Consider the following 18486-nt stretch of genomic DNA (forward strand, 5'->3'; position numbering starts at 1 on the left):
GTCATCCATCACTTTCCTGTAGGTCTTTACGTATTAATATGTGCGGCTAATAATATTTATCTTTCCATTCATTTTAAGCATCCTTGTATGGCTATGAATGGAATAGCGGCGTAATGCATGCTAAGTGAGTTGTACTGAATACTGCTGATGCAAAAAAATAAAGGTACGCGAGACCATACAATTTATGCAGTTAAAGAATGTAGTTTGTTACATTGTTATTTTTGTCACATGATCTCATTACAGTGCCAATGTTGCGAGAATCCAACGGGAACATTGACCCTTGCCATGTAACAGAGGCCAATAATAAATGCCATCAGGTGCCATTAAAATTCTTTCCATCAACTCAACGCACAGGATTGTGGGATGGGATATCAAATCATATCGCATCATATTATCTACATCTACAGTATGCTGCCTGAAAGCATCTTACAAGACAGGATGGAACATAAATATTTGATTTTAAAACGTTAGCAGCATTACATTTAATGCCATATATAAAGAAATTATGCATACCTACCAGCAGTGGGCGACAGTAACTATAATAATTCGTTAAATATAGCGCTTTTCCCTGCACTTTACAAATGGAAGGGGGAAAGCTCCTCAACGACCACAGCAAACACAGAACGTTCCCATAACGTTCCGTATGGTTCCCATTTGGTTATTTTTGGGGGAACCAAACAAGAACGTTCTAGGAACGTTCCCTATAGGTTATTTTTAGGTTTAATTTTACAACCTAAGGAGAACGTTTAAGGAATGTTCCCTGTGGGTTAAAGGGAACGTTCCCATAAATGTTTCCAGAATGTTCCTTAAAGGAGAACTCCGGCGAACAATGAACCTTTGGTCTAATAAAACATCGGTACATAGTCAACCGTTCTCTGAGATTTGTTTTCATGATAATCGAATGTAAAGAGTTTTATCTCTAAAAACTGTTTAGCGTATAATGCTAGTAATGGGGGCATTGACTAAGTAAAAAGAAATCGCTAGTTTATAGCACTAACAAGGCTCAAAATAGCCCCACACTAACGCAGTAACATAATGAGGCTCCATACATACAAAACGAAGCATTGAGAACTTTGTAAGTGTACAGACCGTTTAATAAGAAGATACTTTATGAAGACAGTTCACTTCGCGTATACAGGCAGGAGCCATCTTAAAAAATAGTCTCGATAAGTCAATCCCCGAACGCCGTTCATAGAGTTCAGAAGTTCGCTGAACTTCATACAGTTCAGATCAGTCAGCACGGCGTTCGGGGATTGACTTATCGAGACTATTTTTTAAGATGGCTCCTGTTTGTATACGTGAAGTGAACTGTCTTCGTAAAGTATCTTCTTATTAAACGGTCTGTACACTTACAAAGTTCTCAATGCTTCGTTTTGCACGGATGGAGCCTCATTATGTTACTGCGTTAGTGTGGGGCTATTTTGAGCCTTGTTAGTGGTATAAACTAGCGATTTTTTTACTTAGTCAATGCCCCCATTACTAGCATTATACGCTAAACAGTTTTTAGAGATAAAACTCTTTACATTCGATTATCATGAAAACAAATCTCAGCGAACGGTTGACTATGTACCGATGTCTTATTAGACCAAAGGTTCATTGTGCGCCGGAGTTCTCCTTTAACGTTCTATTTACGTTAAGAAAACTTTCCTGAATCACCAATAGAGAACGTTCTTGGGAACGTTCTAACGGAACTAACGTTCCCAGAACGTAAAATTGTTAGTTGAAATTCGGCATTATTTGGAAATTCAAAGTTGGCCATGGCAACCGGCGCCGTCTGGTATCATTTTTGTCGCCTTTTTCCTCAGCGTCGACTGTTTCGGATGTCACTAAAGTTTCTGCACTTGGTCTTTTGAAATTATTGCTAATAGGCTTCATACTTTATGTATGTTGCATATTTATCTATCTATCTCACTGGTTACGTGTTTAACATTAATATAACGTCTAGAAGGCGTTTGTGTGGATCACATGATTATTATTAATTTTTTTCAACAGTGACAGCATCGTCGTCAAAAAAAAAAAACTTTATTCGCACATGTGCACCTAAATACATTTTACAATTCGCATATAGGCTATCTATTTTTAGTCGAAGTGACTGAAATGTTCATATTGTCGAGCTCTGATTTAATCGTTTTACTTCAAAATAAAAACTTTTACTCCACAAATCTAAAAACATTAATGTGTCCACAAGTCCCACACTAACAAATAAACACCAAAAACCTTTGATATTCAACATAATACAAGGTAAAATCATTATTCACCAGAAAACACAACATCAATTAAAGGCAGGGTAGGTGATTTGTTCCAGAAACCATTTTTGTTATGCTGGTTGAAATTCTCTTCACAATAGCAATCACTAAGTTAAGTGGTCTAACATTCATATTTATAGGCCTATATATTGTCTGTGGAAGGTGTAGGAGCTTAAAATATTCATCCAATCATTGCCCTCATTCCGAGGGCAACAACACAATGACACCATGACCTTTGCGTAAACATATACGCCACTTTCGAGTCAGGTGGCGTGTTATCTCCACGCATTTTGAGCTATCCGCGTGTATCCGCGTGTATGCGTATATGTCTACGCCATTAACGTCCGCATCATTCCGCGTGTCTGAACACGCAGTCAAATCTCCAGTCATAAATGCCATTAACCCCAGTGACGGTTAAGTTTAGGGATGGGGTTGAGGTAAGTCATATCTTTTTTTTACCTAGGATGGTAAGGGAACAGTTATAAATGCCATTAACCCCAGTGACAGTTAGGTTTATGGACGGGGTTGAGGTAAGTCATATATTTATATAACGTTAAGTCAACGGCGTTCATAAACACGCTGAAAGGCGATTATGCGTCTTGATAGCACGCCAAAAATGGAAATACGAATTGGCGTGTCATACACACGCTACTTCATGAGATCAGTCTGGCCTGTCAATGTATTTCATACCTCCGCTCCGCAAACCCTGCTCACGCAGATATCACACATCATCAGCACGTTTCATGCTATGCAGAGTTAGACAGACGTCAGTCACAGAACGCCCCAAACAAAACAGCAGCCACCTTTTACAGTTCCTTCTGAATCAAAACAAAGCTTATTCTGCGTTCAACTTCACGCCATGGCAACTGTAATTTGAAAGAGATGAAAATCTGTGACGTTATACTCAGAGCAGTTTGTGACTCGAATTTTTGTGTTTTTATGGCAACACCCCAATGGCACTATACTTTGGGACTCGGGCGCACAATTAAAGCGGCTATGTGTAGGTTTTTACTTAAAAAAATCTTTAAGGTAGAGTCTTCATTTGTACATTTATGAACCAACCGTAATGTAATAGAAAGAATGACACCTTGACTGTCCACCATGGTCAGCCTATCAGCCTGTAGGCTCAATTGTGTGTGGAGAAGTCGGGTCTGAATTGGTGTGAAAATTCACAAAAGGTGACATCATGAGCGTTCTCGTCTACTCTGGCTTACATATGTACGGCAGCCATTAGTAAGCAGGTAATCGCCAGCAGTAGTGTTTCAAATGGACTCTGCAGACGGAAAGAAACGGCCAGCCTCCAGTCAATCCAGACACTCACGGAAACATCTAGTGCAGCCAATGAGCATTGGCGCACCGAGAATGAGCATGAGACTGGCTGCAGTCTCATCCAAGGCTGCAGTTTCTCTAACGGCCACTGGTGTCAGTAATGGTAAGAAATTTCAGAATTTCTGCAATGTTCCTTTAAACTGACAAATAAATGCAAAAATGTGTCAAAATGTCCGTCTTGGGGACTTTTTAAATATGTCTTCAGTTAACCCAAACAGCTGGGAAAGAAATCAAATGCTTGTCAGTGTATTAGGTCTGTGCATTTGGTCTTAAAGTGACAGCAGCCTAATAAACCCACTGCTCTCTCTGTCATTTAATGTTAATCAAACAAAAGAAAATGAAAGAATCATCCAATGCTCTGAATAACATTAGTAACTTTAATAAGAATCAATTTAATTCATAAAGTTAAGACTATGCAGTTTTGTTAATTTAATTTTTATTAATTTATTAAATAAATATTAGTTTATTTAATGTCTGTATAGTAGTCTTTTATTAGTAGCCGGCTAAATTGATATATATATAAATTGATATATATATATATATATATATATATATATATAATATGTCTATATGAATATTCATACATACACATATATATATATATATATATATGAAGAGTTCAGATGCAAAAGCCTCTAAGTGCCATTTAAAATTTTCTTCTAGAAGGATCATTTTTATCAAGCTTGTATATTTAAGTTCAGTGATTTCACTTAAATGGCAAGGATAATTACCTATTAATTGTTATTTAAGTGAAATTACTGAACTTAAATATACAAGTTTGACAAAAATCATCATTAAAGAAGAAAATTTCAAATGGCATTTAGAGGCTTTTGCATCTGAACTCTTCATATATATATATATATATATATATATATATATATATATATATATATATATATATATGAATATTCATATGGACATATTATATATATATATATATATATATATATATATATATATATATATATATATATATATTACTGAAGGTTTCAACCTCCTGTTGTTGGTTGACACAGTGAAACAACTCTGACAGAACAGATAAAGGGGTTGAGGGTCATTTCTGGGTTTTTATGTGGGTTTTACATCTTACCCAAACCTACCCTAAATGTTTGCATAATCTAATACTCCTTATTGACTAGTGTTGGATACTTAAAAATTCATAATCATTCATAATTATGTCAGACTTAAGTAACCGATTTAATACCTAAATATTATTATGGCCATTGTTGTTGTTGTGGCTGTACACTAGTGGGTGTGTGTGTGTCGTAAGAGCGTGAGAACAGTGTCAATTGGCAGCCCTGACCATGACGCACTTTTAAATCACTAATAAATTACTGTCCTATACTGCCCTAAAGCATATTTGTGCTGGTCCTGGAGTTAAAACGTGTTCATTGCAAAGAATTGGACTGTCATACCTTCCATATGGAAACCATCAGATGTCCATATTCACATATTCATTAGGGCACTCACAGCACTGACACATCCAGACAGCGAGCATACAGCTGTCTCTTAATGGACACTACACTGATTTACTATAACAACTCATAAGCACCGGGTGTGTGAAGGGCTGACAGACTGACATTGCGAGTCATTGAGCAGATTTCGGGACGGGAAAAGGACCATTACCCAGCGACAAGATGCAAATAACTCTTTAAACAGCGTTTTACCTCCTCTGGAAGTCCTTTTCAAATGGTTTGAGGTAAGGGTCCATTTCCAGAAGAGACTTCAAATGAAGAATTGTAACATTATCCTCTGAATCTGCCATGTTCGCGCCAGACCAGAGCAATCGAGCAGCGAGTCCTTCGTTTATTTAAAGACAGAGCGCGAGGCTGCTCCTTTCACTATGGAGCAATAAGTAGCGGTTTGTGTTGCACTGTCATTTGAGACACGGGTCATGTTTTTATGCCCTGCCCATATCACAACGAAAGGATGTGGCAATTCCTGCGCTCACTTTTCATGTGTGTTCTTAAATGACTGCGTGGTGCTTTAACGGATCCACGGAAGCGTTCAGACAGTGGAGGATTTTGGGGGAGGAGGGTAATCGAACTTTTTTGCCCTTGACAAAGTTCAACCTCCTTGCTTTATTTATGGCTTATGGACGGACCTCCTTCTGTACATCACTGTTATTGTAAATGTAAATGAATTAGATAGGCTAAGAATGAAAAAAAAGGTAGTGTGCATGAATATCCTGGTGTGATGTTGATATCCTCCTACAGTATGGCCTACCATACTCCATCTAAAGCTATTTAAATTTTTTTTTATAATAATATCATTATTTAAATAACATATTGCATATAATGGGTTTATACGAAGATTTTTTTTTAAGTTCACTTAAATACAAATTTTATTTGTTTAAACCTGACAGTAAAAATACAAATATACTGTAATAGTATACTCGCAAAATATACTCATTTTGTCCCCAGAAATTGAGAAAAAAATGTTAAATATTGATTTGATAGAGTAGAGGGATAAGTATTAGTATGTGACACTAGCCTTCATAGTTAATCCGATTAAACAAATATTTAAAATATACTGTTCTTTGTTTCTTAATTTGGAGATTCAATGTGAAATGATGAATTACAATATAAAAACATATTACACACACACACACACACACACACACACACACACACACACACACATATATATATATATATATATATAATATTAAATATTAGTTAAAAAGGTGACTTGAAATGGTGTGTTTCAATGGTCTAGTTTTGGAACCACTGCATTTTATATAATAAAAATGTATTTATTTTAACTATAGGGCCTATCATTTACAAAGGTTTTTATATTATTAATAGATGTGTCCATGTGTTAAGATATAGTATGTTTAGTTTTTTTTATATAAAAGTAGAGTTTGACTTAGAAGCTTTATAACACGGGCAAGCAACCCTTTCATGGGGCCAGGTATTCATTCATTATTGATCTTTTTATCCTTCAGCATACTGAATAATGTGCAATATGTGAACGCCACCATATTGTTTGGTAAGTTTCAAGGTGAGATATAAAGATGAAGTGCGGGTATATTTGTAAAATTCACAGAGCGAAAAAAAGCAAAAAAGCAAATATAAAGCGTTTTTGCACCGATTTTAATGTAATTTTATCAACCACAAACCACAAAATGATTTGCTTTGTGTTGTTTTGCCCTTGAATCGATGTGTTATACAGTCTGCAAGACTTCTGCCTGTTTACATTTGGCAGGTTACTATTCTGTGAACCTGCTTGTGCTCATAAAAACTCAGATCAGAGGTTTTTGAAAAGCCAGAAATGAAAGTACACATAACAAATTAGACCTATTGAATATCATAAAAGTTTTAGATTGGGGGTGGGGGGGGGGGGGGGGGTGTTAAGAGAAAGATAGCATGGAAGTGAAACATTAAATTAAGACTTCACGTGGCTGCAGTTCATCTCATATCTGCTCATATTTGATAATATTGAAACACTTTTCAAAGCCTGGACTCTCGGAGAGCAGTTCTCTTTTAACTGTGGTTGCATCACATTTGATTTTGAAACAGTCCAGTATGATCAAATGCAGAAAAGTGTGTGGAGTTAAAACAGTATTCGACTCTTAGTGAGTGTGACTAACATCACAGAAGCTTTATTCCGTTTTCATTTGGTTTTAATCAATTTTCTTATGTTTAATCACATAATAGAATGAAATAACTGTCTTTGAAAACATGTTAATTTAGTTTACAGCATGTTTTTTTTTTTTTAAATGATTATTTTTGGTGTAGAGGTGACATTCAGTGCAATGACATTCAAGCCACATGCAGATTCTTCTTTATATCTTGAATAAAAATGTCATATACTAATCATATTTCAATTTTATTGGCATCAGAGGTAATTTAAACCTGAAGTGTATGCATTTAGGTATCACAATGATTATATTCATGAAAATGGAAAATGAAAGTCAAGGTTGATATTACGAAAGAACAATATGTTTCTGCGAGTCAACGATTCTGAATTGATGAGACTCTTTTTCAGCATGTGGAGGTTTAGATGAAAGTCAAGGCTGCAGAATATGTTATACATTTTGGTTAGATGCAAAAAAGTGGCAAGGTTAATGTTTTGATTCGTGGGCATTAGTTTTTGATTTACCAATTACTCAAGTCTAAGGCGGACGAAAGCCCAGAAGAAAATGTGCATTTCATAAACACATGTGATTCATCGGATGTTTAACTGCAGGCTCATAATCTTTGAAGAAACATGTCACAGTAAGAAAATTAAAGTGATTTTCACAATGAATATCATTACTATCATTTCTCTTATTCTATTAATTTAGCATATTTCAGAATTTGATTGACACAGCGGACCTGAAAGAAAGTAACCTTGTAATCTTGTGCACGCTTCGATAACTAATGTGTTAATGCATTAAAAATCTCTGAATTAATTAAATGTAATCGGTTGAACTTTCTGAATCTCTTCCTGACATTAATTTGTGTTGACGCACAGAAATGAAAAGATAATGTGAGAACGGTGCATTCGAAACACAGCGAATGAAAAGTTGCAGTTGGTGATGGGACTGTCTGTGTAAACAGTCTCTTATTGCTCAGGGCCATTGGGAATATAGTCAGTTTTCCACCATCGACATTCCAGCGAATTACAGGGGTAAAAAAAGAGAAACTAGAGTTGCCATGTGGTTGCTAATATGTTCTGGGTGATTTTAGCATGTTGTCACGTGGTTCTTAGAGTGTGTCTCAATCAGCTACTTAGTTCAGTCGTCAATGCACTGATCAGGGAGTCAGCCATTTTTTATGGATATCTCAATTGTGAAATCCTTTCAGCGGCCTGAAACATTCGCTCCCTAAAAAGTCCCACAATGCACTGTGAAAACCATGATGTTCCCTTAAAGGGATACTCCACTTTTTTTTTTTTTTTTTTTTTTTTTGAAAATAGGCTCATTTTACCACTCCTCCAGAGTTAAACAGTTGGGTTTTACCGTTTTCGAATGTATTTAGACGATTTTTTGATATTTAGAAGAATATCAGTAACCAGACAGTTTCTGGTCTCATTGACATATTTTTTCCTTCTATGGAAGTCAATGAGACCAGAAACTGTCTGGTTACTGATATTCTCTCTGATATGCACTAATGCACACACTCTCTGATCATACGAAATCACGTAATGATATGCCCATTTATACTTTATACACAGCAGGAATATGCTAGGCTTTTTAAAAATTGCACACTGGTGTCAAAAGCAAGAATTACCACTGAAGAAACATATATTGTATATTTGCTTTGTGTATTTTAATTAAATTATATTATTTTTAGCTTACTAACATTATAACATATTCAGTTAACGCAAGAGTCACATGGTAAATTAAGGAGGTTTGATCCGAAATTACCTCAAGGCCAAATAAATATGTTTGTGGAAACCAAAGTGGAGCACTGTTCTCCAAAAACTTTTATTTTTTTTAACAGAAAATACTTTGATCTCTGGCTGAAATCTGCCTGATTGCCACGTGAACCTGTAGTGACCGTTCTTCCTTCCTCAGAGTTCATGGAGAGGACTCAGTAGAGCCCTCTGTCGGTGGTTTCTGGAACTAATCATAAAATCAGATCCTCACCTTCAAAACGCTTTTATCTGCATTTGAGACGTTAATCTACAGGTTTAAAAACTATAGTCCATAAAATAAAGTTTGTTAAAGTTAAGTTAAAGCTAAAGTGTGTAAAGTAGAACACAACTAGGCCTACACAAGTTCAAACAACGTTTTTTTGTTGTTGTTGTGCGGCCTCACACAGCAACAGCGGCTCATTGGGGTGGAGCTATATTTTTGTCTGACCAATGGCAGATAAACATGTTTGAAAACAATCATTGCGTAATTACCTCGCCTTTAAAACACAGTCCTTTTTCATTATTAAAACCATTAAAGACTATATAAATCCTATATAATGACTAGCTACATAAATCCTCTCAGCGGTCGTACACACTTGAGCCCTGACCGCATTCATGTCCAGTGCCACAGTCAAGACTCCTTCAGGAGCCTGGTCCTCTGTCCTTGAAATGAAACCCATGTACCCTTGCTGCATGACAAGTATGACACCTTATAAGCTATGCAGAGCCGTGGAGTCAGGGCCATGGCTTGGAAGTCACTGGGTCGATTTATGCCAGCATTTGGTGGCTGACTGAGCGTGACGCCTCCTGGTTTTCAGAGAGGTTGGAGAGACACCAGACGGCTGCTGACAATATCGCCGGAGTTACCCAGCATGCCATGTTACCCATGAATCCCTGGAGCATGAAACCCTGGCTAGATAGGGAGAAGGATGGACTGCTTGATACTTGTTGACATATAGGGCTAAAGTGGGTCACTCAAACCAGAGACTATTTATATAGAGACATGCCACTTTTTCAATCCTTAATACGACTATATAGGAAAACCCGTAACGCTAAAGATGGCGGTTGTATGCACATGCCCCACCTCCCGCTGGAAAGCCAATCGTCTGCTTTTAACAGTCAAAATGGGAAGCACTTAAGCCAATCGTCTGGTTCCACCGACGCATGTGTACAGTTGAGGTTTGCGACAGCGTAAAATACGTTACTGTTTGAAAAGGTGGCAGATTTGATATAGTTGTGTAAATATCAGACATCCCAAGTCTCCCGCAGATTGATAGCGGATTTCTGATCCCGCAAATTGTTAAAATCTCCCGGAAACTACACTCTTAGAAGAAATGGTTCTATTTAGAACCAGAAATGGTTCCATGCCCCGCTTCATATATGGAACTCCAAAATGGTTCTATATAGAACCATTTTTTTTGGTAAAAGGTTCTATTGGCCAAGTATGGAACCCCAGGGTTCTATATAGAACCCAGAGGAACCATTTTTTTAAGAGTGTATAGAACCTTTTAGGGGTTCCAAATACGTAGCGCTGATAGAACCTTTTAAGGTTCTAACCTTTTCTTCTAAGAGTGTATAACGAGCGAGCAAGAGCGTGCACATCCTGTGCTTCAAACCATGTAGCACGCGCACGACAGAGGGAGAGAACACTTGCGCATGCGTTGTAAAAGTATATCCTGTGGGGAAAAAGGCGTTTTAAATCTTATTTTTGGGGCAAAGTCATCAAACTTTTTCAGCGATTTTTATCATATTCTACTGTTGTTTCTATACATGCAGTTTTTATGTCCCGGTGACCAGTGAAAGTCCAGTTCTGACTCTCTGCCCATTCATTTAGATCTTGTTTGTACGAAATAGCTGCCCGGAGGCGTTGCCAAGATGGCGGCCGAGTGGCATATGACTTGCCTAAAAAGGACTTTGCTCAAACCCAGTGTGGCCCGTCGGTTCCTTTTGGCTGCTGAGATAAAGGTGAATCATCACATAACTTGATGGTCAAAATAGAAATGCTGGACTCTTTAGAACTTGTCAAGGATCAACAAGTCCATTGTATTCTCACATACAATTAAGAAAAATACTGAGAAATAAAGTCATCATTTTGAGGTATAAAGTCACATTATGAGATTTACAAAAAAAAAATATATATTTTGAGATAAAGAAAACATAAGATTCTGAATAAATTCTATCAATTCTGAAGATTCTGAAATCAATTCTGAGATAAAGTCACAATTACAAGAAGTGAAGTTTATTTCACAATATAATTGCAATTTAATTCTCATAATTGTCACTTAACAGTTGCAAATTTATTTCTCGGTATACGTGCACACCAGTAGTCAGTTTACGTGCGCAAGCAAAACCAAGAAAGTGGTCGTTTACTTCAAGTTTGAATTGCTCTGATAGTATGAAATGTACTTAAGGATGTGTATCCAAGAATGTCGTCCTTGACTAAATCATGTTGAAGGAATAGTTCACCCAACATGGTAGTTCTATCTTCATTTACTCGTTTAAAACCTGTATGATTGTCTTCTGTAGAAAGCCAAAGAAGTCAATAAAAGTGGTCAATGGAGTCAAGACTTTTGTGTTGCATAGAAGAAGGTCTAAGTCATGCACATTTCGAATGATATGAGGCTATACGAGTAAGTAATGAAAGAACTATACCTTTAAATGTCAGTCCCTGCTTTCCATAAACCTTCCATATGGCTTCAGAAATTAAATAGAGTGCACGAGTAATATGGACTTTTTTAATGACACTCTATTGGTGTATTTGTCATTTTGGAGATTGACAGCCCCAATCCTCTGTAAATTAAATTATACTGAAAAAAAGTGGCCTAGATATTCTTTAAAAAATTCACTTTTTGTGTTCCACCGAAAAAAAAAAGAAAGTACAAGTCATCCTGGTTTGTAATCGCATGATGGTATAATTATGACAATTTTCATTTTTAGGTGAAATATCTTTTTTAATTGTCCATCTGCTCGTCACAGCTTTCTTCAAAACTTGTGGTATGGATCTTCTTCTTCCCAGTCTTTGCAAATTGAATTTTATTTGTTTTTAAAGTTTTTTTTTTCTTATGTGAAGCACAAAACTTGAAAAAAAAAGTTTTGTGCTTCACAGAAGAAAAAAGTAATCCTGGTTTAGCACAACATGAGGGTGAGTAAACAAAGACAACATGCTCATTTTTGGGTGGACTATCCCTTTAAGCGCAATATGCATTCTCTCCTTCAACTTTGAAAGCTCTAAGGCCAAACCAATACTTGGATGGTAGGTGGACCGTTACATATTTGTGATCATCCTCCTGATGCACAAATGACTCAGTTAACTGGAGGTGTTTTAAAATGCTTCTGTTCGGATGGGCTAAGAGTATATTGAGTCACTCTCTGTGATTTGTGGGATAGAGTGTTCTTTTAGACTGACAGCTTTTTTAAACAGAAGCTCCTGCTGCCGGGGTTGAGCGGTCTATGCCGACCTGCTTTAAGGAAAAACAGCCTCCTGTTTGTTGATCACCATATCCCAGCCATCAATCACCATCCCCACGCATATGGGAGTGGGCTTATCGCTGAATGGAGCTGAGGCATCTCTGTATTTCCACTGACAGGAAAAACAGATAAAACACACGGTGCAGTGTGTGGCTCTTAATTGTACATATAGATGCAATATGTGGTTAATTAGCCGTAATATATCTTCAGAGATCTGACAGCCTATCCTTTTTCCATTTCATGCAACAGTCAATAGATTACATTGCTTAAACAAAATGAATGATTAACCAATTAATTGCATATTTGCAAAATTGCTTCAGAGTAAATAAAAGAAGTCCAAAATAAGAAATAAATGCACAATTGTGAGGCAAAAATTGTCATATTTTGAGATAGTCACAGTTACGATAAAATGCAGTCATGTTTTGAGAAATAAAGTCATAATTGTGAGATAAAAGGGCACACTTTGAGATATAAAGTCACAAATGTGAGACTGAAAGAAAGTTCGCGACGAGAATACTTTTTGTGCGGAAAATAAACAAAAATAACGACTTTATTCGACTATTCCTTTTCTTCCTTCTGGGCCTGAGACGAGAGTTCAAGAGATTTCCACGACGTATGCGCGAGAACTACGCTATTTTTCGACTACTTCTTGTTCAGCTCTCGCGCATGCGTCATGGAAATCTCTTGAACTCTCGTCTCAGGCCCAGAAGGAAGAAAAGGAATAGTCGAATAAAGTCGTCATTTTTGTTTATTTTCCGCACAAAAAGTATTCTCGTCGCGAACTTTCTTTCAGTCTCACAAAAGGCCGGCAAGGGGATAGTTGTGATTGTGTCCCCCTTGGTTGCACTCATGGAGGATCAGGTTAAAGAGTAACTAAACCCTAAACCAACTTTTTTTAATTAATGATCTGTAAGAATGGATCTTTATTAATACCAGTCATTGATTCGAGTAACTTTTTTTTAACATTTGTGTAGAAAGTGTTTTATTTCTACAATATATGGTGTAAAAACATCTTAGCGCTGCCCTCTTCAGGTTGAACGGTGGCTACTGCAGTTGAATTTTCCTATTGGATGTTACGCACTTCGTGACGTAGGCAGGTTTCAGCTCACCACGCGAGCTACGCCCTTGGCAATATAAAAACCATCTTGTGTCGTCAAAACCACTATAGCGAGTCAGGAGTTGGAATTGCGAGTATTGAAAACGATCAGGATACAGTGTTTCAGAATCTATTTCGTCCCCTCTATCTCGCTGGGGTCTGCCCACTTTTTCAGCATTTTTCAAATATTGCCAGTGGGTGGAGTCAGGCTCTGACCAAGGGTTTAGTGACCCTTTATGGAGGCAGCAAAACTCGCTCAGCCATGTTAACTCCGGTATTTCGCTCGATGGTTTCGTTTTCGCTTCATACATGTTTACAGTGGAAGTTCGATGCGGCTGAGCGGGCGAATAACACACGTCATAACCAGATGTTATGTGATTGGCTTATGGTTACCAATGATTTTATACTTCAGACAAGCTCCCTCGGACCCCCCATATCAATTGTTAATGTCAAGATCTGATTATAACTAATCAGGTTGAACCGGATCTTTATCTTCACTTCTGCTCAAATAAGAGAGATTTCTGATTAGCCTTACAGGGTTAACACAACAAGAGGCAATATGATTTCGAGACTCCCTATGACTCAGTACAAACCGTACCCGCCAATGCACAGTCAAGCATGTCTTTAAATTTCAGTTATCTGACTTGAGACGATGAAAATATTCATAGTATCACTGTGGCGGAGACTGCACACTTATTTCAAGCTGCGTTTGTATGGCTATGACTATTGTCGAGGCATTATAAGAGTGCACGGATCATTTACCCGATCCCCAAGCGCACACACTTAGACGGGCCCAGTCGCACACGCACCGGGCCCTCTTCTATACCGTTTGTCCAAGAGAAGGGCTCTTACTGCTCATCCTGAGTCTGCTCACATTTCTACAGCCCTGCCCACAAATCCCATCGCATCCACATAATCAAAGGCATTTTTCTATGGCCTATAGGGATGTGCTCTCTGCATGAGCAAGATGAGGATGGGGAGGCCAGTGTTCTGTTGCAGATGGAATATTTATCATTGGATCGTGTTGTTTGGAGCAGCTGGAATACTTCTGGGTGATGTTTTGGATAATTGGGTTCTTATATAAGGACCCAATAATAAGGACCTTTTAGTATTTAATTCTTATTCTGTATTAATGGAATAACTCAAATATCAAACACGATTTTTTACATTTTGACAAATCTTTACGTAACAACGTTTAGCAAAATTCACACTTAAAGAATTGTCTAGAAGAATTCCAATGAATGAGTGTTCATTTATATTGAATTGGATGAATCACTTACACTTATACTTTGTTAATGTTATTAATAAAAAAGATTGGGACTTTAAATGTTAGTTCACAGTGAATTAACCAATATAAACAAATAGAACTTTTGATTTTAAAAACGCATTTGTAAATGCTGAAATTAACTTAAATTCTGAATATTTTTTTTCAACTATTGTGAAACATTATTGTAGTTAGCAAACTTCTTTAGGCCAAGCAAGATCTAGTTCAAATTATAGATGAAATATAGATGTAAATTTACATTCTAGATAGAATTTCAGTTTATTCGAATATATCTTCCAAATTCACTGTAAAAAAAATATCGTTGGTTTAACTTAAACAATTAAGTAACCTGGCTGGCTTTAAATTTTAAGTTCATTGAAATAGAAAAATTGAGTTAATACAATGGAGATTGATTTAATCATCAGAAACTCAAAATATTATGTCATCTGAACTATATAAATGATTTAAGTTGATTTGACAAAAGAAAAAATGTTGTGATTACAAATCATGAAAATATTTTTTTTACAGTGCTGTAGATTTAATGATGAGCTGTGTCAGGTTTGACGTGATTGGCGGTGAAACACCATTGGCTCTCAACTATTCAGAGCTGGTGATGTTATGAACCAATAATGGCCAACTAAGTTTAAATGTAATTATTATAAATGAGTTTTTCTTAATATCAGTTTTAGTGTGTACAATATTATCTTTGATTGAGTGCGATACATGAAGACATTTCCCGCATTTCTCAGGCTGTTGTATAGCAAATAAATTCCCTACTTCCTATCACCCCCAGAGGCAGATGTTTTAAAGACGTCTGTGACAAAGACAATTACATTTGAACTTAGCTTAACAGAAGCCATCTGATCCATCTGGCACTTAAAATAGCTGCAAAGCCAAAATAATGGAAAAACTAAAAGTCTGCCATGTTTCAGCAAACACTGAATTGAGCCACAGTGCATTTGCACAATTGGATGCGGAAGCGTCACCTGATAAACTGCATCCACTGGGAGACAGAATTAGAAGTCAGGGATCGACTTTCATGAAATGCGCCTGGCCGAACATAATTCCCCCAAAAGCGTGAACGGTGCTCTGCCGTGATGTGAGGAGGTTAACGTTAAACAATAAAAGGGGCCGAGGAGAATGGGAATGAAGCTAATGAGAGGTGATAAGATTCATTCCAGACCTCAATTTCAAGGATGGAGGAGCAAGTGGTCTGGGAGAGTACCGTGAGACTGCCGCGAGGACTTGAGGCCCTAATGAAAGATATTAGCCTTCGAGGAACAGAGTGATATCCCTGGATCTCACAAAGGTGAGAAGAAAGCTTCAAATTTCCTGACAATGAAAGTAGTCGTCGGACTGTTCCCGCCTCCTCCTTCCCGTGTCATTTTAAAGTAAAATACCGTTTTGACATTCTGTGTGACACTTGAAACATGACTGTTTCTTAGTTGCTGTTGTTGTTTTTTATCAGTGAACAGTGTACTTTACTTGGTAACACTTTACTTGAAGGGGTGTGCATACTGTAAGACTAACATGACACCTTCATAATCTTGACATGACATAGTATGTTTTATGCATGTTTGTGACATCTGTCATTGTCATTCACTCAGTTATGACATTTTTAATGCAAATATGACATTGTTTGAGATGTCTTTCTTATGATACCTTGACAAAAACCAATACATCATAACCTGTCAGTGTCTTTGTCATGACAAATTGACATTACTAAGACAACACAACCTGTCATAATCATGACATAGAAGATTAATTATCAAACTAAAGAAACCAGGTAACATTACATTAAACTGTCAGGTGGTTGGTTTTGACATTATAACTTTTTAATGACAAATTCAATGTAGTTGAGGTCACGGAAAATAGTCATGACACAGTTATAATGGCCTCATGACAGCCAATGTCAAAGCCAACCACATGACAGTTTAACTTAAAGTCAAGTTGTCATGACAAAGACGTCTTAAACAATGTCATATTTGCATATTTGACACTTAAAGGATTAGTTCACTTTTGAAAAAGCTTTTGCTGATAATTTACTCACCCCCATGTCATCCAAGATGTCCATGTCTTTCTTTCCTCAGTCGAAAAGAAATTTAGGTTTTTGATGAAAACATTCCAGGATTTTTCTCCATATAATGGACTTCAATGGGAACCGGATGGTTCAGGTCCAAAAGATAGTGTTAATAACTGTTTCAGATGCAGCTTCAAATGTCTTTAAACGACACCAGACGATGAATAAGGGTCTTATCATGCGAAACGATCGGTTATTTCAAAACTTATTCCAAAAATGTAACTTTTATAAGGACAAATGCTAGCCTTTCTCCATTCTGTGAGGCGCGTTTGCAACGTCACGTACGTAATTACGCTCAAAAGATCACGGGCGACGTAGCCAGAAGTACAGAGTCAGTGTTTACAAGTTGACGCATAGGTTGAACGTGAAAACTAACTCAAACGCCGTTTTTACAAAAAAGGAATTAAAAGGTAAAACAACGATGTCGGACGATTTTGATTCTGTACTTCCGGCTACGTCGCCCGTGACCTTTTGAACGTAATTACGTATTACGTGACGTTACAAACGCGCCTCACAGAATAGAGCTAGGCTAGCATTTGTCCTTAGAAAAGTTACATTTTTGGAATAAGCTTTGAAATAACCGATCGTTTCGCATGATAAGACCCTTATTCATCGTCTGATATCGTTTAAAGACATTTGAAGCTGCATCTGAAACGGTTATTAACTGTCTTTTGGACCTTGAACCATCCGGTTCCCATTGAAGTCCATTATATGGAGAAAAATCCTGGAATGTTTTCATCAAAAACCTAAATTTCTTTTCGACTGAGGAAAGAAAGACATGGACATCTTGGATGACATGGGGGTGAGTAAATTATCAGCAAAAGTTTTTTCAAAAGTGAACTAATCCTTTAATTACAGTTGTCATAAACATGTATAAACCCTACTTCATATTTAAGACATATGTCATGTCATGGTTATGAAGGTGTCATATCAGTCTTATGCACACCCCTTCAAGTAAAGTGTTACCCTTTATTTATTGCCATCATAGTTGAATGTAATTTTTCCTGCTGAGCTCATCAACAATAATTACACAAAATAAGACAAAACAACACATTCATAATCCCATCAATTACAAGTAATGAAACACAGATGTATCTTGAGACCATCTTTTTTTATCAATGCTGCTAACTCAGTTGAGTTTTGTATGCGGAGCTGTTTTTTTGATGCCAGGCATGACTCCTGTTTCAAGCATTGTAATAAAGTCTGGATGAACAAAGGGGAAATTATATATGCTGCAGTTTATCTCAACACCCAGGGTAACTTGAGAAGGCTACAAACGTCTGGTTTTGAACGTAATTACCTATATTATGAAAGCTGTATTGAGGGCAATTTTAACTCAAGTGGATTTGTGGGAGTCCACACTTCTGGTGTGATGGCTTTCTGACGATTTGCCAGACCTGTAGCTTTTTATCAGTAGCCTTTATGTAGCCATGTCATTATGTAGCCTTTTTTTGAGGCTACTTTTTCACTTTGCTGCTATTAGAATGGTGGCCGAAGAAGCTACGCGCAATACTGCGGTATGACGTTTGATTTTCACAAAACACAATTACAAATTTGAGCTTGCTAAAGCTGCGGCAGCAAAGCGGAATTGTTAACACTTGACCTGATGATGAAGTGGCAAAATTGGTTTCCAGGGAAAGGCTTTAGCTCGGAGTAAAAA

General features: G+C 37.1%; 1 protein-coding gene across 1 annotated transcript in view; it reads right to left on the reverse strand.

The window, feature by feature from the left end:
- gbe1b (glucan (1,4-alpha-), branching enzyme 1b) overlaps nt 1-5453 on the reverse strand; it is a 157878-nt gene extending 152425 nt beyond the window's left edge. The window contains exon 1 of the mRNA XM_039670539.2: nt 5243-5453. Coding sequence (XP_039526473.2) covers nt 5243-5340 — 98 coding nt within the window. The 5' untranslated portion in view covers nt 5341-5453. The remainder of the gene's footprint in view (nt 1-5242) is intronic.
- Between the last annotated feature and the right edge of the window lie 13033 nt (nt 5454-18486).

The sequence above is a fragment of the Pimephales promelas genome, chromosome 16, assembly GCF_988280905.1.
Source record: "Pimephales promelas chromosome 16, fPimPro1.hap1.1, whole genome shotgun sequence".
In the NCBI taxonomy this organism is placed as follows: domain Eukaryota; kingdom Metazoa; phylum Chordata; class Actinopteri; order Cypriniformes; family Leuciscidae; genus Pimephales; species Pimephales promelas.